General features: G+C 37.8%; 1 protein-coding gene and 2 long non-coding RNA genes across 3 annotated transcripts in view; all 3 read left to right on the forward strand.

Annotated features, from left to right (window-relative positions):
* The first annotated feature begins 1,022 nt into the window (after positions 1-1,022).
* The window catches only part of LOC125231617 (calcium-transporting ATPase type 2C member 1), a 96,736-nt gene continuing 70,917 nt past the window's right edge, over positions 1,023-26,841 (forward strand). The window contains 2 exon segments of the mRNA XM_048137082.1: positions 1,023-1,193; positions 25,183-25,281. Coding sequence (XP_047993039.1) covers positions 1,092-1,193; positions 25,183-25,281 — 201 coding nt within the window. The 5' untranslated portion in view covers positions 1,023-1,091.
* LOC125231619 lies at positions 11,969-12,754 on the forward strand. Its single transcript, XR_007177640.1, has 3 exons — positions 11,969-12,417; positions 12,495-12,580; positions 12,673-12,754. It is a non-coding gene; the product is annotated as an uncharacterized LOC125231619 (long non-coding RNA).
* Positions 14,378-15,805, forward strand: LOC125231618. The gene is made up of 3 exons (XR_007177639.1): positions 14,378-15,468; positions 15,546-15,631; positions 15,724-15,805. It is a non-coding gene; the product is annotated as an uncharacterized LOC125231618 (long non-coding RNA).

The following is a 26,841-nucleotide window of genomic DNA, read 5'->3' on the forward strand; positions in this document are numbered from 1 at the left end:
AAAAGTAGGTTTTGTATTTTTTTGCAAGGTGAACCAACCACAGGGAATATGTATCTACTTAAATATAAAAAACAGACTTGTCAATAAGACATTAAAAAGATGAAACTTCAAATGTCAAAGTTAATTATTTTACCTCCAAATTCATTCAATTTTTGACAAGGTTCCTATGATGTACTCAGTACAATTAACACTTTCGAAACCGGGCTCTACGTGGCGCTACGACATTTTCGCTACATACGGGGAAACCCATGTAATCGGCTACGCTTCTACGAGCGGTGTGCCCGACAGTCGGGTTCTTGGTAGCGAAAGTGTTAAAGACGAGAAAATTTCTATAAATTTTATTAAAAAGATTTCATCTCTACTGATTATTTACAAGTAGATAAGGCACGAATTCGGCGTGTTCATTTAATAGTTACACGAAGCGCTCATACGTAACTGATAAGAAACTGATAAATATTCGAGTTTTATAGTATAAGTAGGTCCAGTATTATTGCCACAATGTGTAGGAGCAGTTGTATCTCTTTTATTTTCTAAACGATCTATTTTCTAGAAGAGCGTAGTGTTTAGTGTGAAAAGTTGATAATTAGTTAATAAAGTTTTTGAATAAAGAAATGTGTTAGCGAATATGAATTGTGATTTGAAATGTTCCGCCGCAATAAAAGTAACGATGTTGAGAAGGAATACACACAAATTCCGATGGAGGATACACTGGATTCATCTCCCAATAGAAAAGTAAGTGTGTGGTTATCTGCCCTTATTTCTGGACGTGATTAAGTTAAGTTATATTATTCATAGTGAAATTACTAGCATCTGCTTTAAGATTAAAAACATGGAATCTGTAATTTAACTAAATGAAAATAAAGAAACGAAATTCCCGGCATTTTGGTATATTCGTTACAGCTGGCAACAGTCTATTTGTCAAATTGTATCATTCAATGAATGCATTCGTTACGTTCATTCACTCCTTTTTTGTTGTCAACGCCATTCACTCACCACCTGTCAGTTTTTGTCTGTCGTCGGTGGATTGTGTTGTGGTTTTCGGTGCTCAAAAATGTATTTCGAAGCTTAAGCCCAAATACATTGTGTTAACAATGAAAAATAGTCCCAGTCGTAAATATGAGAGTTTCACCAACGAACAGCAAGGGAAGGAAACGGATAAATACTCGCTAGACAGTCAAGACACCGCCAGTCTGGTTAGTAGAAATTATTGATTTCGTATTGTGTACCTTTTGAGATGTTATTGATTTAGGTAGTGGTAGTGTTTAGGGTTAGTTGTAGCGGTGTCCTATGTGTGCCTAGTAATTATAAAGGTATCTAGGAGGGGTATGATAGCTTTTATAGGCTATAGCGGCTTTAGGGGCGGATTCCGGTAGGGGTCAGGTTGTGTAGAAATTCGGCACAGTGTACGTCGTCATTTTAATACGACCTAGATCTTTCTACTTGGACGCAATGCACTAACTATTGATTTTAAGCACTGACTTTTCACATGCAATTGCAAGTACACGTATGGTATCTATCGTCGAGTTATAATACCCATTTCCAATGAGTCACTTCGCGTGTTTATTTTTCACACTTTCTCTGCGACGTGAGAAACGCTTTTATTTTTTATAAAATTCAACAAGTAAAAGGAATTTTAAACTAACAATGACCTTGTAATGAAGTTACTTTCTTTCTCTGTTAAAATTTGATTCTTTCTTAAGATGTGTTTTAAAGAACACATCTTAAGAAAGAATTGTTGGATACAGGCAACTATCAGTTGTTATCTGCCTGCCTGATTAATAAATAAATAAATAAATTGGAGGACTAGTCATTTAAATTACAGACTATTTATTGCCTGGATTTGAAATGAAAACATGCAAAAGGGTCAACGTTTATCAGTAATATAGTTAGTTGGGGCTTTCCTTATTATCATAAATATCACAATAAATTGAGGAATTGAGTCAAGACATTACAAGTTTACTGTGCTTATACATGTAGTAATCCATACTATTATTGTAAATGGGAAAGTGTGTGTCTGTTTGTTTGTCCGTCTTTCACGGCAAAACGGAGCGACGATTTGACGTGATTTTTTATTTGGAGATAGATAAGGGATGGAGAGTGACATAGGCTACTTTTTGTCTCTTTCTAAACGCCCATTTACCTAAAATGGGGGTGGACATTTGTATGGAGTATTCCGCAATTTTCACAAATTTAATGCGAGCAAAGCCGCGGGCAAAAGCTAATTCTGCTATAATTAGTCAGTTCTAAAGTTCTGTCACAAAGGTTTTAAGTGATAAAAACTTTATTGACAGATATTTCTTACTATGCATATGCATGGTTTGAAAGCTCGTTTCATACTGAATAAATTGCAATATTACTTAAAGTACTTTGCTGTCGCAGTTTCGCGTGGTTCCTTGTAACATCTGAAAATTTGGTAAAAAAAACAAGTCAAGAAACACGCGACCTCTTCCGGACGTTTTTATTTTTTATTTATTTTTGGTTGGCTTAATATGCTTTAATGATACTTATTATAAACGCTGGATCTTTTATCTTTAAGTTTGTATATGATTTTTGTGAATTAAATGGACAATATTGCTACTGTACAACGTTTTGTTGCACATTCCCATTGATGATTGTGAAATCTAAGCGTTTTACTGAAAAGTACCCAAGTTCTAAAGGTTACTAGCAGACTTAAAGATTTCTAGGAAAATGAAATACCAGTAATTCAATATGCCCAAATTCAGAGAACTCATACTAAAAAAATAATTATTTTATTTGGCTAATGTAACAATGTTTTTTCTTTCTTTTGCGAAGTCTATTTTTCCGCGTGCTGACGTCTATCGACAAACTCAAAGTAATCAAGGATTCTTAAAAATCACGATCTACATTTTCGATCGTTTATATCACATTTTAATAAGTATAAAACAGGTTTTGATATCATGTATTTTTTATTGAATAAAAACCTTTATATACAATTTTATCAGTTAAAGCATTTGTGACAGAACTTTAGGACCGACTAAGTAGATGTAGATGTAGTGTAGGGACGCCTGGCCGGATACAGGCGGGCTGTCGATCGCTGGTGCGTTCATTCAGCCCAATTCCCTGGAGTTGGAGCTGCAGGTTACTGTCCCGGCTGCCCTCCCACACTTCTCTCCTCAAATCTTCTTGTTTTCCTGCAGAACAGAAGGACATCTTTAAGTTCGACATCCTTGAGTTCATCTTCTCCCAAATTGTCTCTGCCGAATGTATCATATCGCGGTGCCGCATACATGATACATTCTGCTAGTAAGTGCAAGCTAGTCTCCTCCTTACCACAATGTGGACAGGATTCGTCGCTACTGATACCTATTAACTTCATATGTCTGTTGAGAGTGTTGTGTCCCGTTACGATGCCGGTCAACATTCTTAGACTATTCTTACCTAGTTTCAAAAGATACCTAGTTCTCCTTTGGTCTCTACCTTCTATCATCATCTTCGTTTGTCTACAACTGGTCTCTTTTTCCCAGTCTCTTTGTGCTTCCATCTCTTTTATCTTCTCAATGACTCCTTTCGTGACGTCAGCTGACATCGGCAGAGCCGGTTCCGGACCCAAGAATTCCGTCTCCGCCCCCGCCCTTGCCAACTCGTCCGCTTTCTCATTACCTGTAACTCCCTGGTGTCCCGGTACCCACGCAACCGTTACACTTCTATCCTTGCTTATCGAGTTGAGCTCTTCCCTACATTCTTTCACCAGGGACGAGGTCACCGATATTCTCTTCAGAGCCTTTAGCGCCGCTTGGCTATCAGTGTATATTACCACGGCTCCATCTTGTATGTCACTTTCTTTTATTATACGTGCACAGCGCGCTATGGCACATACCTCTGCTTGAAACACGCTAGTGTATCTCCCTAGTGGTATTGACACCTTTTCTCCTAGTTTCGGGATTACTATTCCCGCCCCTGCTAACTTTGTAGAGCTTCTCCTAGAGCCATCTGTGAAGCATATAGTCGTTGGGTGCACGACCCCTACCTTCCAGTTGTCTCTTTCTCCTATATGTACCCTGTACTTCTTATCGAAAATCTCCTCCCTCTTTATGAGGTCATTATTGGCCATCAGCATTTCTAGTTTTGATAGTGCCTCTCTTTGTATCAGTGCATGTCTCTTGTCCACACAACTTCCTCTCCATTCCTTACATGCTTTCATTCTGTACCACTGTTCCATGGCTCTCTTCTCTGCCTCAATCCAAAGGGGCTTTAAGCCTATCAGCACCTTCATAGCATGAGTCGGGGTGGTTCTCATAGCCCCCGTCGTCATGAGGCAGGCTAGTCTTTGTACTTTTGTCAGATTCTTCCGATATTCTCCAATATGGGTCCTGTGCCACCAGATCACTGCCCCATATAGCACCCTGGGTAGGATAATAGCCTTGTAAATCCAGTGGATCATACCCGGCTTCAGTCCCCAGTTCTTCCCCACTGCCCTTTTACATTGATACAGCGTTCTTATGGCCTTAGCCGTCTGCTCTCTGATATGAGTCCTGTATCTGAGTGAACTGTCAAGAGTAATACCCAGATATTTGAGCTCGTCTACCATTTCTAATTCTACACCCTCTATCTTTATGGGTTCCATCTCTTTTTTCCTCTTGTTAGTGAATAACACCAGCTTAGTTTTCGACGGATTGAGATCCAGTCCTCTCCCTCTACACCATCCCAGTACCTGCCTGAGACCTCTTACCATTATGTTCCTCATGACACTAAGGACCATACCTCTCACCAGTAGTACTCCGTCATCAGAGTAGGCCTGCATATACAAGCCTCCCCTGTTGAGTTCTCTTACCATAGAATCCAGAAGTAGACACCACATCAAGGGTGACAAGCAGCCTCCCTGCGGGAACCCCCTCCTGGGACTAATCGTCTTTGTTGTACCTCCCAACTCCGCCGTTATAGACCTGCACCTAAGCATACTGCCTATCCACTGCGCTAATGTCGGTCGGATGCCTTCTCTCTCTAGACTCTCTTCAACGGCCTGGAAAGTAGCCCTGTCAAAGGCCCCCTCCACGTCGAAGAAGCAGCCTAGAGCGTACTGTTTTGATTCTAGTGCCCTTTCTACCCGCACAGCTAGGTTATGAAGAGCCGTCTCCGTTGACTTCCCAGCCATATATGCATGCTGATTCCCGTGAAGCGGGTGTTCACTGCAGTTGACCTTCTCTCTAATATGCTTGTCCATCACCTTCTCTAGGGTCTTTAGGACAAAAGACGATAGACTTATGCTTCTAAATGATTTGACCTCTTGATATGATTTCTTGCCTGGTTTAGGTAGAAAGACCGCCCTTACCTCTCTCCACACCTTTGGAATGTATCTGAGAGCAATACTTGCCCTGTATAGTTCCAGTAGGTCGTCTTTTATGTGCTCATACCCTTTCTGCAGTAGTACCGGTAGGACTCCGTCCGGACCCGCAGACTTGAAGGGTGCAAAGGAGAAGAGCGCCCACTCTATCCTGCTCTCCTCCACCACTTCCGCTGCTCCCTCCCAGTCGGCCTCCACCCGGCTTAACTGCTCATCTGTCTCTGTCACCTCTTCACAGCCCGGAAAATGTGTGCTCAGCATAATACTCAGTACCCTCTCCGGTTCTGTGATTAAGTCTCCGTCCACTCTTAGGCTCCCCAGTTGGCACGCCCGGTCTCCAGCTAACAGCTTTACCACCCTCGCACCTTCTGAGTAGCTGTCTATGTCTTCTGTAAATCTTCTCCAGCTCTCCTGTCTAGCTCTCTCTCTTAGTCTGGTATACCGACTAAGTAATTATAACTTCTTTAAATATTAAGCAACAAGCAAGCAAAGCCCTTAGCTTATCTGCTCTACCTTTAATTTTTAACAGGAATAGTCAAGATGACCGGTCTGGCGTAGTCGGTAGTGACCCTGCCTGCTACGCCGCGGTTCCGGGTCCGAATCCCGGTAAGGGCATTTATTTGTGTGATGAGCAGAGATATTTGTTCCTGAGTCATGGATGTTTTCTATGTATATAAGTATTTGTATATTATATTATATTGTTGTCGAGAGTACCCATAACACAAGCCTTCTTGAGCTTACCATGGGACTCGGTCAATCTGTGTAAGAATGTCCTATAATATTTATTTATTTATTTAATTTTATTTATTTATTATTTAAGTAAAATCAGACGAAACCAGTTTATTTATTTAATGAAAATGATAAAATCATAGTTAGATCCAATGATAATAATAAAACCTGGATCAAATGAATCCTGAAGTTACCTAGGGCAAAAGTCACCTTCATTTACAGTAACATATTTAAATTACTACTTAAATTCTTTATATTTACATTGGCCACTGATATGGGTTTTCCTTAAGTCTGATAAAGCTATGTGACTAACTACGTATATTACCATCACTAATTGTGGAATTACTACCTACAGTCACCTGAAATAACGGCACAAAAAGAAGGCTGCAAAAATACCTGACATATTTTTATGTCTAGAGCCATAAGAGTGTTTTAGATATTTATGCAGCCTTTTTTTTTTAACCCCCGACGCAAAAACGACGGGGTGTTATAAGTTTGACGTGTCTGTCTGTGGCATAGTAGCTCTCGAACGGAGGAACCGATTTTGATTTAGTTTTTTTTGTCTGCAAGCTGAGTTATGTATGATGTTATTGCTGGTAATGGCGGTAACTGTTCCCTTAGCATAGATAAAATTTATTACTGTTTTTATCTCCATTTAAAACTCTTGAGTGTTTCAAACCCAGTCAGTTATAAGGCGTGTGTGGGGATATAGATCTAACATGTAGTTTCGATAGCTTAGATGTCATTACCTAATCTAAATATATAAAAGAAGAAACTGACTGACTGACTGACATATCAACACACAGTCGAAACCACTGGTCCTACAGATTTCAAATTTGGCACGTAGGTTCCTTACAAGGTGTAGAGGAGCACTAAGAAAGGATTTTTCTAAATTCACCTCTTAAGGGGATAAAATGGGGGTCCAAAATTTGGATGGGATAACAAGATTATATTTATTTATTTAAGCTTTATTATTCTACAGAAAGATTTTCTCTTCTTTCAATTTAGTTTTTATTATTGATTGTATTCTGTAGACCCCTTTTGGGTAAAAGCCTCCTCCAGCTGTTTCCATTTTATTTTATCTTTTGCCATGCTATGCCATTCCTTGCCTGCAGTAGCCACAATGTCATCCTGCCACCTGGATAGTGGATGTCCTCTCTTTCTTGATCCCTGTGGTCCTTTCCACTTTGTAACCTTTCCTGTCCACCTGTCATCGTTTAGCCTTGCCACGTGACCCGCCCATCTCCATTTCCTGCTTTGAGCAAAGCGTAAGGCATCAGTTACTTGCGTCTTCTGTCTAATATCTGAGCATCTTATTCTGTCCTTTAACTTGATGCCTAAACAGCTTCTTTCCATTGCTCTTTGCGTGGTCTGTATTTTATTTTTGGTTGACTGGTTTAGGGTCCAAGTTTAACAGCCAGGCACATAATATGGTTGAGTTCTTCTTTCTATTTCTTCTGTATGTCTTTCAGGGTTAAATGATATTTGTTTACCAAGATATATATATTTTTGGGCATATTCGAGTGCAGTGTTGTTTGCTAAAATTGGTATCTCTTTATTATTGGTCATAAGTTTAGTTTTTTCGAGATTCATCTCTAGTCCTACATTTGCGCATTAACATTTGCGCGATAACAAGATTAGTTTGACTATTTTATTTGAAACATCACATGGGTATTCCTAAACATTTGTGACTTTAGTACATGAGTGAAGCCGCGGTAAAAAGCTAGTTATTATATAACTACATGCGAGTAGCTATTTGATATTTTTGAATTAAAGGAAGAATGGAAAAATTCACACCTCCGGCAGGACTCGAACGTCTCGAACCTGCGTCCTCTGGCCTTGCCGGGGCCATCGCGCATCCAACTGCTGCAAGGCGGTTGAGTATTGAGGGAAGGCATGGATAAATTCGCACACGTCCAGCAGGCCTCCATGGCGCAGTTTCAATCGCGATGGCCCCTATAAGGCCCGAAGTCGCAGGTTCGAGTCCTGCGGAGGTGTGAATTTTTCAATTCTTCCTTTAATTCAAAAATATGTAATATCGCTCGCAGATGTTTCTGCACGATAAAAAAAAACAAATTGAGCAGCTATTTGGCTAATGAGCCATGTCCACACAGTGTCTCATAGTTCATAAAGTTAGGAATGTCACTGTCACTTAGTGATTCTCTTCATAATTTTACATGTTATTTAAGTTTCCAAACCACTTCAGGGTACGTAGCTGAATGGCACAAACGCTCACGAAACGCTCACGAAACGCTCACGAAACGAAACGCTCGTAGATATCTATCTCTATCGCTCTTGCGGGACAGAGCCAGACTACCTTTCGCGGCTTTTCGTTTTGCGTCGCAGAAATGCCATTCGGCTACGGAGTGGTTCATACCAGTTGGTAGTAAGTAAGACAAGACAACCCTAATATCAATTTACTTTTATTATGTTGAGCAAACCTGTTTAGGTGGATCCAAAAACATTGATAGCTTTTCCTTGTCTTTTTGTATGAGGATACTGTTAAAAAAATAGTACCTACATGTGTTTACGGTGTTTTAGAGTTTGTTCATTTCTAAATGTGAGATGCATTTATTTTTTAATAAGCAGAAATGTTTACAACCAATGGTATTAAGCTTAGAATTTGAAAAGTGGAAAAATTACTATCTTGGGTGAGTGTTACGCCGTGTCTTGCGTGGGCGACGGTCGCGCGACCGTCGCCGTCGCGTCTCATACTTCCATATCGATAAGGTTTGATTTCGTATGCGTCGCATCGCCGTCGCGCGAGTCGCAAGCCACGGCGTTAGACTTCAGACACTCCTCGGACACTAGCGATCAAAGATATGAAAGAGGCGCGTTCCTAGCACACACACGGTCTAATCTAAGCTCGTGTAGGTGAACGCGTACCATGCTTGTATAAGTGAAATATGACAGGTCGACTGTTCGCGTCTTTGACAGGCGGTAACTGTGAGGTAACCAAGAGGGGGTGAGCGGCACTTTCAGCGGGAAGCGGGAGTGGCCATACTGTAAGATAAGTACTCTTTATTATACAGTGCTTCAGAGGAGGTCAAGTTTCACCTAAGGGAGCATTCCACGAAATAGTCAACCGTTGTCCCGTAAAAATGCGAATTTTCTGAAAATTGCCTGGGTATAAAATGAAATTTTTCGTGTTCAATCTGCAAAATTATGCACAGAAACATGATCGCCTGCTTTAAATGCTAACTAACCTAACCACAAAATTAAAATTAAAAAAAAAAACCACGACCGCGACATAGTGGACCGATTTTCATGAAACATGGTTAAGAACACTCCCGACTAACTCAGCTTTCAGACAAAAAAAACTAAATCAAAATCGGTTCATCCGTTCGAGAGCTACGATGCCACAGACAGACACACACACACAGACAGACAGACAGACAAACAGACAGACATACACACAGACAGACACGTCAAACTTATAACACCCCGTCGTTTTTGCGTCGGGGTTAAAAAAGACATTGCAACACACGAAATACCATGGGCTGTCCCATACAAAACGTTTGTATGAGACATCCCATGGAATGCTCCTAAGACAGTAATTTTCCACTTTTCTATCTTTTCTAAATTTAAATATATGAATCTACTGTGATCAAGTCACCACCACATATCAACCTGACATTATTCTATATAAATAAATAAATAAATATACGACATTTTTACACAGATTTACTGAATCCCACTGTAAGCTCAACAAGGCTTGTATTGTGTGTACTCAGACAACGATATTTATGTACATTATATATAAAATATCTGGGCAACCGAGCTTCGCTCGGTTCTGTTTCGTATCCTTGACATGTGTCGCCATCTAGTTCAAAAATGAATAGTACCTACATCGAGCGAAAGAATTCTCAGCCTTAACAACACAACTACTCCACACGAGATGGCGCGCATTTCGCCACAAAAACTCAAATAGTGTATTTTCTATTCGTTTTAGCCTTGACCTGTGTCGCCATCTAGTGTTTGCAATAAATAGTACTTACATCGACCGAAAGAATTCTGTCTCAACAGTACAACTACTGAACACGAGATGGCGCGCGAAGAAAAACGCATGAAAACTCGAAAATTCGCGTTTTCCGGGACCTAAGGATAAGTTAGACCGATTTTTCACCCCCAAAAACCCCCATATAACAAATTTCTGCGAAATCGTTAGAGCGGTTTCCGAGATCGTCAGTGTAAATAAATATATATATAAATAAATAAATAAATAAATATACAAGAATTGCTCGTTTAAAAGTATAAGATAAGATACGTATACTAGGGTGGAGCGAAAAAACACTTTTCTGGAATTAGCAAACCTAATAGTTATCAATCAATGCCCCTTAGTCTATGAAGCCTTTGTGCAAATTTTCGGCTTTTTAAATCAACATCTTCTGCCTCCGCATTAGGGTTGAAATTTTGAAAATCTCATACAAACCTAAAAATTCAACTTTCAGATTTAAAAAAAATTCGGCAGTAGGTATTATGTTTAGTATATTATATTATTGATAAGCTACAAAATGAGAAACTACAAAAAGTTGCGAAAATAGCGTCAAGAATCGCCAAAGTTTGTCTAGTTTCAGTAAATTTGCCAAAATACATACATACATACATACAATCACGCCTGTTTCCCAGAGGGGTAGGCCGAGATCACGGATTTCCATTTACTACGATCCTGACAAATCACTTTCGCTTCACACACTTTCATAACGTTTCTCATACACGCTCGTCGGTTTCGAGTACTTCTGACCTGGCCTTTTTGCAATATTTCCCCGATTTGAACAAGAAAAGTTCGCCTAGGTCTTCCACTTCCTGTCCAACTGACCCTTCCACTCTTTTTTCATATACTTTCTTCGTTACTCTCCTCTCATCCATCCTCTCTACATGCCCGAACCACCTTAACATACCCATCTCAATCTTTGTCACCACATCTACATCCACTCCACATTTCTCTCTTATCACGCTATTTCTGATCCTATCACTCAACTTCACACCAGCCATGCTTCTTAACGCTCTCATTTCCACGGCATTCACTTGACTTTGATGTCTTTTCTCCCACACCCAACTTTCACTACCATACATAAGTGTAGGCACTAAAACTCCTCTATGCACCGCCAGGCGTGCTTTTTGCGACACTTTCTGGCTGCCCATAAAAGCGTTTAGTGCTCCATTCACTCTATTCCCAGCATTCACTCTCCTGCCAAAATAACCGCTAAAATACTGAAAATTGGCGATTTTCAACGCTATTTTCGCAATTTTTGGTAGTATCTTGTAATAATATGTATCAATAATGTATACTGAACACAATACTGCTGAAAAACATTTTTTATCTAAAAGTTGAATTTTCAGGTTTGTATGAGATTTTCAAAATTTCAAACCTAATGCGGAGGCAGAAGATGTTGATTTAAAAAGCTGAAAATTTGCACAAAGGCTTCATAGACTAAGGGGCATTGATTGATAACTATTAGGTTTGCTAATTCCAGAAAAGTGTTTTTTCGCTCCACCCTAACGTATACATAGAAAACATCCATGACTCAAGAACAAATATCTGTGCTCATCACACAAATAAATGCCCTTACCGGGATTCGAAGCCAGGACCGCGGCTTAGCAGGCCCTAGGAGTTAAGCTACAATTTTACATATTTCTGTTCAATAAACATTTTCACTTGACAGGTGATTTTTAACAATTTTGTAAGGAAATGTGCTTTATTGAACACATAATTGTAATTACAAGTTTACATATTATGTAAATTGTAGTACAATTCTGACAGGAGATTAATGCTGTGTCAAAACTCGATTTGAAGTGTGCTTTACGATCTGCATAATCAAAAAATATGGTTCTAACAACTAGTAGCGACAGTAATGGGACGATTATGAATATCGACGATTTTTTCGTAAAAGGATACATTTTACTTTGGAATGTAACGGATTTTACGTTCTGTAACAATATTTTTTCAAACCTCGTAGGTATATTTTTATTTAGCTGATATTATACTCAAGTAACTATTGGTTTCGTACAGGCAGAGCCATCTATCGGCAGGATTGTATTGATAACCCAGTTTGCTGTTAGCTAGAATGACAAAAGATGGCGTGTCGATCGTCGTTAATTTATTTCCTTCCAAAATCCCTTTTGAATTTTCATTTATTAAAAATAAAACTCAATTTATTATTGTATTGTTAGTTTTCGTTCCTTTTTGGAAATATTTTATTACCCTCTTTAAGACAGAAGTTAAAGTTGTTGTCTATAGGCGAATGCATCTCGTCACGTATCTGTGGGCCGAGCTGTCAGCCGACACTTTGCATATTGGAAAGGATGTAGACGGGTGGTTTTCAAATTCTTCAGGGCCAATGCGCCACATTCTAATTTTTAAATCGCGAATTAATCGCATAATCGTAAGTATTTTCTTCCATATTCGAATGCAGTTTGTTGTGTTACGTTCAGTGCTAATTCTTGTGTCCATTATTTTCAGATGATTTTAATTTTATAAAATTACTGAGGACCCCTTCCATTGACATGATTGCACGGAACCACAAGCCGGCTTCTTTTCTGGAATGGGTACGTTTCACATTCGTTCGAGTAATATTTTAACCCTCGCTAAGGGTTGGTGGAAGCCTCAGGGTCATTGTTTTTTTTTAAACCTATTTCAGGTCCTCAGATTTGGAGGTTAACGTTCGAAGACAGAGCAGAGCTGATGCTTCCCGAGCCTGGACCGGTGGACAGGAGGCTGTGGCGATCGGTATGGAAGAGCTCCCATTCCGTGGCTGCAGCGGCCACCTCTCCTCAATTCGGTTAGACGTCCCCCAAGGTCAGAGCGTTCCTCGTTTATTTTTCAAAAAGGCGCCCAACATAAATTAATTTTTTAATTAATAATTTACCTTTTACCCGGTCTTCCAGTACCAGAACTACTGACTCACCCCTATGCTCTAAATTTTAGGTATTTGTTTTTTTTTTTTAAGTAAATAGACTGAGCTAGCGATATAATTTATAATAAGGGTAGTTTCATTGCCTACCAGTTAGGCGTTACTAAGTAGTGTATTATTACTTTCGAAATTATTTTTAAAAAGTAAGTTAATTAAAAAGTTATTTTCTATATAAATACCTAGTTTACTTTATTTACCCTTAGGTAATCCCCAAAATTGTAACAGTGGCAGCCCTACGTGTGGCTTTAGAGAGTTCAGACTGGAAGACCGTTGGTTGCGTAGGTACCTATTTATAAATTTTCTTAAACATAGTATTGGTGATTATTTACATACCTACCTAAGATTGTTGGCAAAATCAATTCCTTACTAAAAATAAAGGAAAGGTTTCCGTATTACTTTCTTTGTGTGTTAAATGTATAGTACCATATAAATAGATAATTATTACCTCTTGTTAGTTGGTGGGTACCAAATCTGGTTATTTTTATTCATTGCCAACAGTACTATATCTACCTACAAAACCATTTTGTCTCTTTATATTAGTGAAAAGTAAGAAAAATTTGCTTGTATTTAATTCTGAATAGTACCAAACGCTTGGTACCTACTGCATTTTGTAATTCGTAAATCAGGATTTTTTTTTACATTTTGATGTGAAAGGTGTGACTAGCAAATTAACTTTATTTTATATTGTATTTAACTAGACTACATATTTTTCTACAAGGTGGTTAATTTTAATTGTTCATAGTTCTTACCTAATGATAATAGTTGAAGTAATTTAAAGTACCTACAGCCAGTCGTAATAATTGGTGTCTTGTTTTTCTAAATTACCTATTTTATTCTTCCTACCTTAACGATATTGAAGTTGGTGTTGTAAATTTAGTACAAATATTTATGTAGGTATTTTAATTGAGTTTTACTACATAAAGTTAAACATGTAAAGAGCATACAGGGTGATTAGAAAAAAAAAAATTAATAATAATAATTTAACCTAACTTTTATATTTAAATAATTGGGTGATTGTTTGGACCTTTTATTATTTAAATTAGTCCAGCGTGCACATTTAATATTTTTCGTGGGTTTCCTTTGTGGTTGAAAATACTTTAGAATAAATATTTTGTTGTGAAAGTGTTCGTGATCTAAGTTGTTTACGAGGCGTTATCTTTATTACCTACTTTCCGGTGGGTTAGATTTAACAAGAGTTTTTCCATATTGTTGTTACGTTTAAGGAGTAGGTATTCATTTATTAGCAGTTATCGGTGATAGGTAGTTTTTTTTGTTTTGATGTATAGTAGGCGTTTTTTTTATGTGTTGGAAGTGGGAGTTAAGTACATTGTGTCCGGATGGTACTAATACGTCCGTACACAAGTATTACCTTTTCGATGTTTGGTGGTGAGTGGACGATTTAAAAGTTCTCTTCACGTAGTTTTCTGGTGCTGGCGTTTTAAACCAGCATTTCAGCTTCACTGGCTGGTCGGATTCTTGCGGATTTAAACGGAGAATTCTTAATAGCAGTGTTGTACCCTTGTTGATGCTTTGCGATATGACTTAAATCATATGCGTGAACGTTGGCGTTCTTTTGTGTTGTCGGACCGACAGACTTGCGTCGCCTGAGACGCGGTCTGTACAGTCAACCCTTGTACTTATGTCTAATGTTGTGTCGAAACGTTCCGTCTTGTGTCGTACATAGACGCAGCCGGTATATACGCTTCGTTGTTCTGGTGTTATTGTCTGTTCTTTGTATTCTTAGCTGTCACCGATATTTGTTAGGGAAATTTCATTTAGCTATAAGCCGTCTTCCGTTATATCGCTTGGACGTACAGCCCGCTGTCTGGTATAGCTCGCTGTGCCGCCAAGAAATATAGACGATGCGACGTAATGTAGTAATTTACCTAAAAAAAAAGGGGCTATTCTTATCTGGTTTAGTGCGTGGGTTCGATTTGGATGGTTTTTTTTGTTATCGATTATAGATTTCGAGTTGTAGCTGTTATATTACCCATATTTCCTGTAGTTTGGAGCTGGGGACCAGCTCAAAATTTTGCCTGCGTCAAAATTTTCTCTGGGGAGGGGAGTACTGTAACAATATTTTTTCAAACCTCGTAGGTATATTTTTATTTAGCTGATATTATACTCAAGTAACTATTGGTTTCGTACAGGCAGAGCCATCTATCGGCAGGATTGTATTGATAACCCAGTTTGCTGTTAGCTAGAATGACAAAAGATGGCGTGTCGATCGTCGTTAATTTATTTCCTTCCAAAATCCCTTTTGAATTTTCATTTATTAAAAATAAAACTCAATTTATTATTGTATTGTTAGTTTTCGTTCCTTTTTGGAAATATTTTATTACCCTCTTTAAGACAGAAGTTAAAGTTGTTGTCTATAGGCGAATGCATCTCGTCACGTATCTGTGGGCCGAGCTGTCAGCCGACACTTTGCATATTGGAAAGGATGTAGACGGGTGGTTTTCAAATTCTTCAGGGCCAATGCGCCACATTCTAATTTTTAAATCGCGAATTAATCGCATAATCGTAAGTATTTTCTTCCATATTCGAATGCAGTTTGTTGTGTTACGTTCAGTGCTAATTCTTGTGTCCATTATTTTCAGATGATTTTAATTTTATAAAATTACTGAGGACCCCTTCCATTGACATGATTGCACGGAACCACAAGCCGGCTTCTTTTCTGGAATGGGTACGTTTCACATTCGTTCGAGTAATATTTTAACCCTCGCTAAGGGTTGGTGGAAGCCTCAGGGTCATTGTTTTTTTTTAAACCTATTTCAGGTCCTCAGATTTGGAGGTTAACGTTCGAAGACAGAGCAGAGCTGATGCTTCCCGAGCCTGGACCGGTGGACAGGAGGCTGTGGCGATCGGTATGGAAGAGCTCCCATTCCGTGGCTGCAGCGGCCACCTCTCCTCAATTCGGTTAGACGTCCCCCAAGGTCAGTTCAACGAAAAATTCCGGATGAGCAAAACTACCGTCGAATATTTACTTTTAAAAATAGGGCAATAGGGGGTTATCTTCAAAGTGAGACTAATAGAAATGCAGCTCTTTCACCCACTGAACAGATTGTGTGTGCATTGCACTGGATGAGCTGTGGCTCTCAATATCATGCGGTAGCAGATGCACATGGAGTATTCTAGCCTTTTTTATACATATTCAAGGATTTCAGTTGCTTGGCAATCTCTTTCCACTTCTTTATTTTAATCTCGTGCGTTTAATTTTTCACTTAACAGACCAAATAAAATATCCTTGTTTACGTAAATGAGAGATCAAATTTTAATTTTGTTGTTGATTTGCATTCTTAATAATATGAAACAGTTAAACGGTAAACCAAATTATTGAGAACTTGTTGAAAATGTAAGTTACCATTACAAATTTGTGAGTACAATATTGTCATTGTAAACTACAGGCGTTTTTTACATATTTAAATATTTATTAAACGGCTTTTACAATGGTTACAATTTTACGTTTTCTAATTGTAGGTTTTATTAAACAGCACTTGTAGCAAAACTTTACAAATATGTCACTTTTTAACCCCCGACGCAAAAACGAAGGGGTGTTATAAGTTTGACGTGTCTGTCTGTCTGTTTGTCTGTCTGTGTGTGTGTCTGTCTGTGGCATCGTAGCTCCCGAACGGATGAACCGATTTTGATTTAGTTTTTTTTGTCTGAAAGCTGAGTTAGTCGGGAGTGTTCTTAGCCATGTTTCATGAAAATCGGTTCACTATGTCACGGTCGGGGTTTTTTTCAAAATTGTAATTTTGTGGTTAGGTTATATAGCCGATAGCTCATAGTTCACTAGCTCGCGGTGGGACCAGTGCCTTATTTACAAAATTGTTGAATTGTAATGTTTATTAAATGGGGCCCAGGCAGGGTCACTACCGACTGAGCCAGACCGGTTGTCGAGTTGCCATTAGTTATATCTGATGATTACTGTACAGTGTACACTCAATCACTCGTAATTAGCTTGCTCTGAAACAGTTCACACATTCTTATTGTTTACAAAATATTTTTTCTTTAAACTTGACTCACTCAGTTTATATTTAGCACATTCACTTCATACAGTGAAACTGAACAGACTTGTAATAAATATTTCTGTTAGTCTGGCTGGCTTACATTCATAGGGGAAGAATAATATTTATATACATTTCAAAGATAACTTATTTATTCTACGTCAGCACTCAGCAGGTCCATAGGTTTTACAATGTGGCAATAAATGCAACATTATACATAATTTTATAAGTACACATGTCTAAGGAATAGTGCTATGAAAATAAACACTAAAAATGTAAGCTTGCAGTGCTTATGCCCCTCTTCTGAAAAGAAAAAAAGGTAAAGACACATGAAATAATAACCTAACCACAAAATTAAAATTTTGAAAAAACCCCCGACCGCGACATAGTAGACCGATTTTCATGAAACATGGCTAAGAACACTCCCGAATAACTCAGCTTTCAGACGAAAAAAAAAACACACACACAGACAGACAGAAAAACAGACAGACAAACACGTCAAACATAACACCCGTCGTTTTTGCGTCGGGGGTTAAAAGGACCGTTCAGACTGCGTAATGACTTTTGAGGTCATAATTCAATTCAATTCAATTCATTTATTTAAAGGACCAACTGAGATCATTGTTGTTAGTACGCAATTACATAATAATAAATAACTTAAATATATGGTTAGTATTCTACAAATCTAAATCTAAATTTTCTAACAATGTCATTACAAAATTAGTATAAATAAATTAATTGAAAACCATGGAAGCGAAATTGAATCAAATAGAACTAAAATAAATGTCAGTAAAATAATCATTAATTCACGTAGAATAAAATAAAATATATTAAAAAAAAAATAAGTTCCGAGGTATCAAAATGTAAATGTCAAATTTGATAAAATCTCACTTCCTCCTTTCATACATCACCTTACAAATTTTACGAATAATTTACTATGGTACCAATTAGAGATGGGCCGAATATTCGGTAAATATTCGCCGAATGTTCGGCCGAATATTCGCTGTTCCCCATAGAAATGAGCGGCAACATGACATTCGGAAGTTATGGAACAGACGAATTTTTTTGCGATTTCAGCTTTGGTCCCATGATAAAAGTTACTAACTATGCCCTCAAAAGTCACAATGCAAAGTTTGAACGGTCGGTCCTTTTTATTCCACCGCGTATAGAATAGTTATTTGTTATACAAGGGGGCAAAGTTGTATTTTAACGCCGAGTGTGGAATTGAAAAACGAGCAAGTGAAAGGATTCTATAGTTGAACCACGAGCGAAGCGAGTGGTTCGAGAATAGAATCCTGAACTTGCGAGTTTTTTAACACACGAGAAGTAAAATACATTTGCACCCGAGTGTAACACAAAACTTTTCCCCTCACTATAGCAAGGAAACTACAACGCATACAATGCGTTTATCACTGCTTCCAGTAGTTCCACAGGTGGTAAATCATCTTTATTACTAGATTCACCTACTTTTATCAATTTTAAAGCAGTTAATTTGACTTTATTCATGGTCAAATTACTTTACCCACTAGTGGATAAAATGCGTTTTTACCCGCTGGTATTAAAGGACAAAACACGTGTTTCCGAGCAAGTGAGGGGAAAAATATATTGATGGATTTGGTGGGCAGTTATGTTACCTACTGACCGAGGTGTCACTTTCGTCTCACAATGCATTAATTCACAGCATCTAGGTAGTTAGGTCTCAATCTCAAGGCATAAATAATTATAAATAAATATTGGAGACACCTTACACAGATCAACTTAGCCCCAAACTAAGCAAAGCTTGTACTATGGGTGCTAAGCGACGATATACATACTTAGATAGATAAATACATACTTATATAGTACATATACATATAAAACATCAATGACTCAGGAACAAATATCTGTGCTCATCACACAAATACAATACAATACAATTCTTTATTAATAACAAAAAAGTTACAGGTCGTACCTAAATTTAAACAATAGGAAAATATTTTTAATTAGTATTAATTAATTTCATCATAATTTCAATTATACAATGAGTAAGGTCGAATATGGTTCGACTTGAATTGACAAGAATAATATTCTTATATAAATGAATGTGTGTCGTGATTGCGCAGACGACTTTTAAGCTACCTTAAAGCTACCTTAAAACAAATAAATGCCCTTACCGGGATTCGAACCTAGGACCGCGGCTTAGCAGGCAGGGTCACTACCGACTGAGCCAGACCGGTCGTCAATCTCTCAGTAGGTACGTAGGTCTCAATCTCATGCAAGGCATGGACTTACATTTAAGTTACTTTTCGAGCTATAAGTAGTAAGCCAGTAGTGGATTCATACAGAAATCGCATCATAAGAAAAATATAATATCTGATTTCGTTGTAGCGAGGCCTGTCTTTGCTATATTTGTATAAGGTCCTAATTTATTAGTTGCAGATATTTTAACACATGATACTTTACATTAAAATAATTAACTTTAAATATAAATTAAGAAATCTTTTCATGTAACTTTTTTGATTTCATTTTCCTAACAAAAAAAATAATTATAATTTCGTCTAAAAAAATCATCATGTGCATTATCACATGTCACAATAACACTGTCTGTCATGTCAACAATTGTTTGTTGTAAATGTCGTAAAGGTTCGGCGGGAAAACTGCACAGTATGTCATTGAAGTGGCCAGTTAACAGTTAAGTGGTACGTAAAAGAGGTACTAGAATCTGTTCAAATGAGTTTTCATTTAATAATCACATAAGTGTTTTTACGTAGCAAATTTGTTTTTTGTTTTCTCCAAAAAAACATCGTAAAAGCTATAATGTTTCACGGTTTAATATACTCCAGAGACCGAGTACTATCAGCTGTAAAAATATCTGCATCTAATAAATTAGGACCTTATATAAGTCCATATAATTTCTATAAGTCAATGTCTCTGGACCTGGGTGGGTACGTATACGTAGCCGAATGGCACAAACGCTCACGAAACGAAACGCTCGTAGATATCTATCTCTATCGCTCTTGCGTATGGGCGCGACAGAGCCAGACTACCTTTCGCGGCGTTTCGTTTTCGTTTCGCGTCGCAGAAATGCCATTCGGCTCCGGCACCTGTTTTGATATTATTAAAAGATGTCACAGTTTCGTTTTCTTTCAACCCCTTATTTGCCAAGAGTGGCACTGTAACTTTAGCAGTTTTCATGTGCTCTGCCTACCCCTTTATGGGAAACAGGCGTGATTGTATGTTGTTGTTATGTTTGTAAGAAGAACGCGGATTTCTTTTCCCCATCTATAAATACGATACTTTTCGACCTTATGTGTTTCAAATAGAGTCGAAAAGTGGTAAACCACTTTCTTGGCTGACCGTACTTGTGTACTTGATATATCGTCACTACTTTTAAAAAAACTTGTATCTTCGTCTGTCAATGAAAAGAAAATTGTAGTAAGTATGTATGGAATGCATATCTTAGACTTACTGCGTTTTAACTTTGAGGAACAGCGTGAGATACGAGATTTTTTAAAAGTAGTGACGATATGTATACTTGTATAGTACGTATGTTTGCGTTTGTACAGATGTCCTGTACAAACCGGCTGTTGCGTAGAGTGAATTAATCACGTTAATAGAGGCCTTGGCGTGAGCTGTGCGAATGCCGTCTGGTCCGTATCACGTCACGGACACTGGCGATCAAATATATGAAAGAGGCGCGTTCCCAGCACACATTCTAATAAGCTCGTGTATGTGAACGAGTACCACGCTTGTATGAGTGAGATATGGCAGGCGGTAACTGTGAGGTAACCGAGAGCGGTGGGCGGCACTTTCAGCGGAGAGCGGGAGTGGCCATACTGTACGATAGTACTCTTTATTATACTGTGTCTGTTTGCTGCCCTTTAAATCTCAGATATGAGCACTTCTCCTGATGTCTTATTAACTCGATACTAGTTTATAAAACACTGCTAGGTGATGGTCCCGTGTTCGAATCCCGGCTAGGGAATTTAATTGTTCCTGAGGCATGGATATTTTTTGTGTATGTAATATTTGGATATGTAGTTTGTGGTCTAGGTACCCACAACACGGTTGACATAATTAACATTTGGTATAACCACAAAATATCTACTTTTATTTTGTATAATCATTATTTCGTATAACACTTATTTGTAATAACCGTGGTATGGTATAACTATATATTGATATACGACTAGTATAATATAACTAGGAAACAGTATAAAACATTTCATGAATTAATTTTATTCTTTTTTGAAGGGATCTCAGTTCTAACCTAACCTACTTTTCTGATAGCAGTACGTATGTTTAAGGGTCACAGTTCTAACCTAACCTAACCTGTTTGTCTGGTAGCAGCGCGTTGTGTGTAAGGGTCACAGTTCTAACCTAATACACTTTTCTGGTAAATGATGGATCTAATTTATTGTGCAATTCTAACTGGGCTTTAGAAATAATTTGTGTTATACAATTTATTTATTATAGGAAATAAGCATTATATTCAAAGTATGTTATAATAAATGTTATTCGAAAAAATGATCATCATATTAAATAAGAATTATACAATTTGTCAGTATATTATTTGTTGTTATACGATTCAATAATTATATCAAATGATCGTTATAACGACTAAAAATATATCAAAAAAAGTTATACCGATCGATACGCACCCCCACAACACAAGCCTTCTTGAGCTTACCGCGTGGGGCTTAGACGATATGTGTGAAAAAATCCTATGATATAACCTAACCACAATATTAAAATTTTGAAAAAAAAAAGCCGCGACGTGTGAACCGATTTTCATGAAACATGGGTAAGACACTCCCGATTAATACCGAAATCTAAATCGGTTCATCCGTAGAATTATTCATATTCATATTTTTTTTATTGCTAATAAGTAGTAAATTACATGTCAGTGGTTACCATTGATGATTTTGAATCATAAATATTGAATACATTGATGGGACTTCATTTAGTTTCATGTTTTATAGTCAGTATTTTGTTCGTGTTAGTGTGGTGAAAAATGTGTTTTACTCGGAGGCAAAGTTTGTTTAATCTTCGTGCCTTGAAACACTCGCAACGCTCAAGATTCCACTTTTTGAATTTTCAATATTGGAATCTTTCGCTTGCTCGGGTATCAATATTGGCACGTGCGGTTAAACAACAACTTTGCCCCCTTGTAAAACAAATAACTATTGTTTAAAAGTTCTCTACTCGAACATAGCAGACATTGGAATTAATTATCGCCTCAATAAAAACTGTTGGCATGAATAAACGTTTGCTTTATTGTCATTACATGATATCACTATAGTTTTTATTTGATATCGTGGTGGTTAGTCAAGTTATATATTTTAATATTTTTATTACAATTGCGTGAACATAAAATGTGTCGTTCCATGTTACAAATGAAGTTTTAATTATACATACAATACAATAGTTTTAATTTACTGTAGTATTTAGGTACGAGTATGTAGAATTGGTTTTTCCACCGTGAATGCTGCGATCGACTCACTTTTTTCTTAATAGTTTCTAAGCTGACAAAGTATGAAACGGAAGGCGATGACAATTTACATTTTTTTACGTGTTTAGATGGCTGCCATTGCCATTGCTCAACCCACCAACAACAAAGCGGCAGCTGACTGCTGCTAATTTCATAGCCGTTAATCACTATACGAAGTACCGCGCGGGAGGATTGGCGATTGGAAATCAGGCCCCGTAGCCGAATGGCATTTCTGCGACGCGAGACGCGACCGAAACGCCGCAGAAATGTAGTCTGGCTCTGTCGCGCTAATACGTTAGAGCGATAGAGATAGATACCTACATTACCTACGAAAGAGATATTATCGTGAGCGTTTCATAAGCGTTTGTGTATTCGGTTACGCACACAGTTCGGGGCTAGGGGAGTATAACCAAAGACATATCGAATACATGATTATGTTCACCTAACTATATTTAAGAGCCCCCCCACATCTAGTGTCTCGCGAGCGTAGCGTCGGGTCAACTGTATGAAAAAAGGCTTTGCCATACAGCTAACCCTACGCTACGCTCGCGAGACGCTAGATATGGGGGGCGCTAAGTCCAAAGATATTACTAATTGTAAATTTTGTTGTCAGCATTTCTCTACAACAATGGATGACGACTACATAAAAAAATGGCGTTCTGTTTAGTCCGTCAGTTAGATCGTCCAAAAATACTGAACATATATTTTTCGCTTTTTCTAATTAAGGAAAAAATACAAAGACATAGAGCATCAAAGTTCCGGAGTGGCTTGTGACGTCACTTGTAAGTAAAAATTGTACTTAGGCGTGACGTCACGCGAAACTTCAACGCACTGTACCGTCGATATTTTTCGTTTACGAGAAAAAAAAAATACGTGTCTAAAGTTCTTTGATAATCTAACTGACGGGACGGACTAATTAGTTTTTTTAGTCGTCTCGCCTATTTTATTGCATCAGCAGGCCTAGCACATGATGGCCGCGGGAGTATGTCGCCGCGAGATAGACTACCTGTCCTTATGTCATTAATACAATTAGACAAAGACGTGTCATCTATCTCGCGGCGACATACTCCCGCGGCCATCATGTGCTAGGCCTACAGATAGTGCTTTTCATGTATCAATGAATAGATAAGATAAGATAAGATAAGATACATTTATTGATAAAAATTTACATTTTTTACACGTCAAAATATTTCAATTATTAAATTATAGTTACAGAGCTACTTATCATCTTAATTAACAATTTTATTATTACATTTTAATATTCAAAAATCTTATTAACATTTTATACATTTTAGGTATACAATTTAATTTGTTACATAGGTAAGTCTTATTAAAATAAAGAAATTACTTTATAATTAATTACACATATTAACGATCCCTGAATAGAAATTCATTTACAGTGTAGCAACTTAAGTCAATTAACATTGCTTTCAATTTACGAGCAAATATGCTATCAGTCGCGGAGGCGATTATATGATTCGGTAGCGTATTATAGATCTTAACACCGATGACAGCGAGTGATTTTCGAGCCTTAGCGAGTCTACGGCGCGGGACGAGTAGCAGGTGTGCTGAATACATGTAGATAATTATGTCACAATAATCGGGCCAATTTCCTTTCGTTTTCTTCTAATATCACATCGATTGTGATAGTGATTTGGCGGAACTAATGATGAATCGAAATCGTTTCACGCTGCTAGGTTGATAATGTTGATATGTTGGGTTTATTGGCAGAGCGATATTGCTTTTATTAAGGGGCTGACAACACCCAGTTGCGCAAAATTGATGTTACTATTTATAGTTTTAGCAAATACATAATTACATATATAACTCCGTATAGACAGATAAAGTCTAAGAAAAAATCGTACCTCAGTACCATACAGAAAAAGGTACGGTGACCTAGATGGCATTACACCTTTGGGTACGCTCAGCTAGATGGCGCTAATATTAATATTTGACATTTTAAAACATATATATCAAGCTAAGAATATGGGCCAAATTGACAAAACTGAGGTTCAAAAGTTTTAAGCCTGTGTCAAGAGATGGCACTCTATGCACTGTGATTACATTTTACAGTGCTGCTAAGCTGCTATACTTATATACTCTGTCAAACAAGTCTGTCAGTAAATAAGAACAAAGAAAACTATCCTATCCTTTTCTCTAGCACCCTAAAGAAAAGGATGCATATAGTTTTCTTTGTTCTTATTTACTGACAGACTTGTTTGAATATCGAAAACCGATAACCAAGTATTAGCATGATATATTATTATATATATCACGAGTGGCGATAAATTAAAACACGAACGAAGGGAGTGCTTTAAAACAACATGAGTAACGAATGTTCTTATCGCACGTGTATCGTACGACATTTTTCAGTACCGATGGCCCTCTGAAGTTTCGACCTGACAAGAAATTAACCTCTTTGTGAGTTTTGTGACTAGAGCGGGCACAAAGCACCATCTGTACTGAAAAATTTGTGAGTGTGTTTAGTAAAACGTCCCACTTTGTCGGTTACCATTAAGGCGATATTTACTTGTATCTATATGAATAAATTGACAAAGCGGCTTTATAGCAATCGACAAAGTGGGACGTTTTCCCGTGCACACTCACATTTCAGGCGTAATCCCATAACTTTCTGATTAGCAGAAACGTCTGCAATCGATGCCACTGGGTTTGGAAAATGTCTGCCTTGAGTGAGACTTGAACTCACGGCCTCTGGATCGGCGTAATGTATGTAACATATTGTATATTTTGTTCCAGCATTCCAATCCAGAAGAGCGGCGTGTGATCGACGTGGGCGTCGGCGCAGGCGACATGTGGATCAGCGCCGTAGAAGGCTCCATCCTCACCTGGGAGGAGGTAAGTTATACCCCACCTTCCCCTAACCAAGTAACACCGTGGTTTGCGTGGACGACGGGCACGCGACGACGATGCGATTAGACGCGACGCGGCGCGACGAAATCAAACCTTCGACCTCTATGGAAGTGTCTGTGGGCAACTATGGATGATACTTAGGCGATGCGATGTTACAAAACAGTTAGTTCTTTAGGTACTTGCTGTAGGTCTTAGTTTTAGTTATTATCTTAGTGTTTAATGTAGAAACTAACTAACATATCTCTTAAATTTTTATTTTTATTTTTTGTACTAACATCTTATGGATCAATGATGGATCTGAAATAAACGAATTTTATTTATTTATTTATTTAAAACCAATCTATTTGTCTAGGTCGATGACTAAACTATCGATGTTGTCTATCGATTGTGGTAAAACCCTAACTCAGGATAGTTTCGTCCACAATCCTATTCTGTCATGTCACTCTTCTTACAACCTTATCATTAAAGCCAATTAGTCTAAGTTTAGATTCATCGCCATTTTACGCCGTCACTTTCCTATCAATCAATTCCCTACAATCCTTTTCTACAATTGTTTTTTTTCGTCCTATTCTAATCTACAATTATAATACAATACAAATCATTTATTCGTGATAAACAAGATACAACACATATAAAACAATACAAGCACATTCAAAAGTTAACAAAAAAAAACAAGAAAAAACACATATCGATAAAATAGTTTACCACGAAATGGTCCCACCTCAGCGTAATACTAACCACAGGGTCAGCGCTGATCTTCCGGCGAGACCATTTGTGTACCACGGACGCAGAAACGTGCAATTGGTAATTCGTCCACATTCCTACGTACCTCCACAGTGTTAGTTCCCAACAGTTTCCCAGTTTTGGTATTGGAGTAGGTTAAAATTCAGCAAACTTCGCTTATTTAAGAGTTAAGAAAATGGTGATTGGACCTTCAAAGTCACTTTTAGTGTTGTATAGTAGAAAGTACAAGGTAAAAGCTTCATCCCCCGAATAGAAAATCTATAGTTCTAATATGCCTAGATATTCATATTATAAATAATATTATTATAGCACGCGTAAAACTTACGTTTACGTTTGCGTAGTTTTACGCGATTAAGTCCCATTTTAATTTAATAATATGAGTGAAGATCGTGTTAGTTTAAATCAAAAACATATATAACTCCGTATATTTAGACAGATAAAGTCTAAGAAAAAAACGTATCTCAGTAGGTACCATACAGAAAAAGGTACGGTGGCCTAGATGGCATTACACCTTTGCACCATTACGCTAAGCTAGATGGCGCTAATATTAATATTTGACATTTTAAAACATATCAAGCTAAGAATATGGGCCAAATTGTCAAAACTGAGGTTCAAAAGTTTTAAGCCTGTGTCAAGAGATGGCAGTCTGTGCACTGTAATTACACATTTTACTTCGACAGTCACTCTCTATAATACTCGATCCTCTTTGGTTTAAATCAATATATATATGTCTACTGTCTAGATCCATTCCGAACCCTCTCTTCGTCTAGGTCAACAGGTTCTTCACTCAAGTGCTGACCT

This window comes from Leguminivora glycinivorella, chromosome 12 (assembly GCF_023078275.1).
Source record: "Leguminivora glycinivorella isolate SPB_JAAS2020 chromosome 12, LegGlyc_1.1, whole genome shotgun sequence".
In the NCBI taxonomy this organism is placed as follows: Eukaryota; Metazoa; Arthropoda; class Insecta; order Lepidoptera; family Tortricidae; genus Leguminivora; species Leguminivora glycinivorella.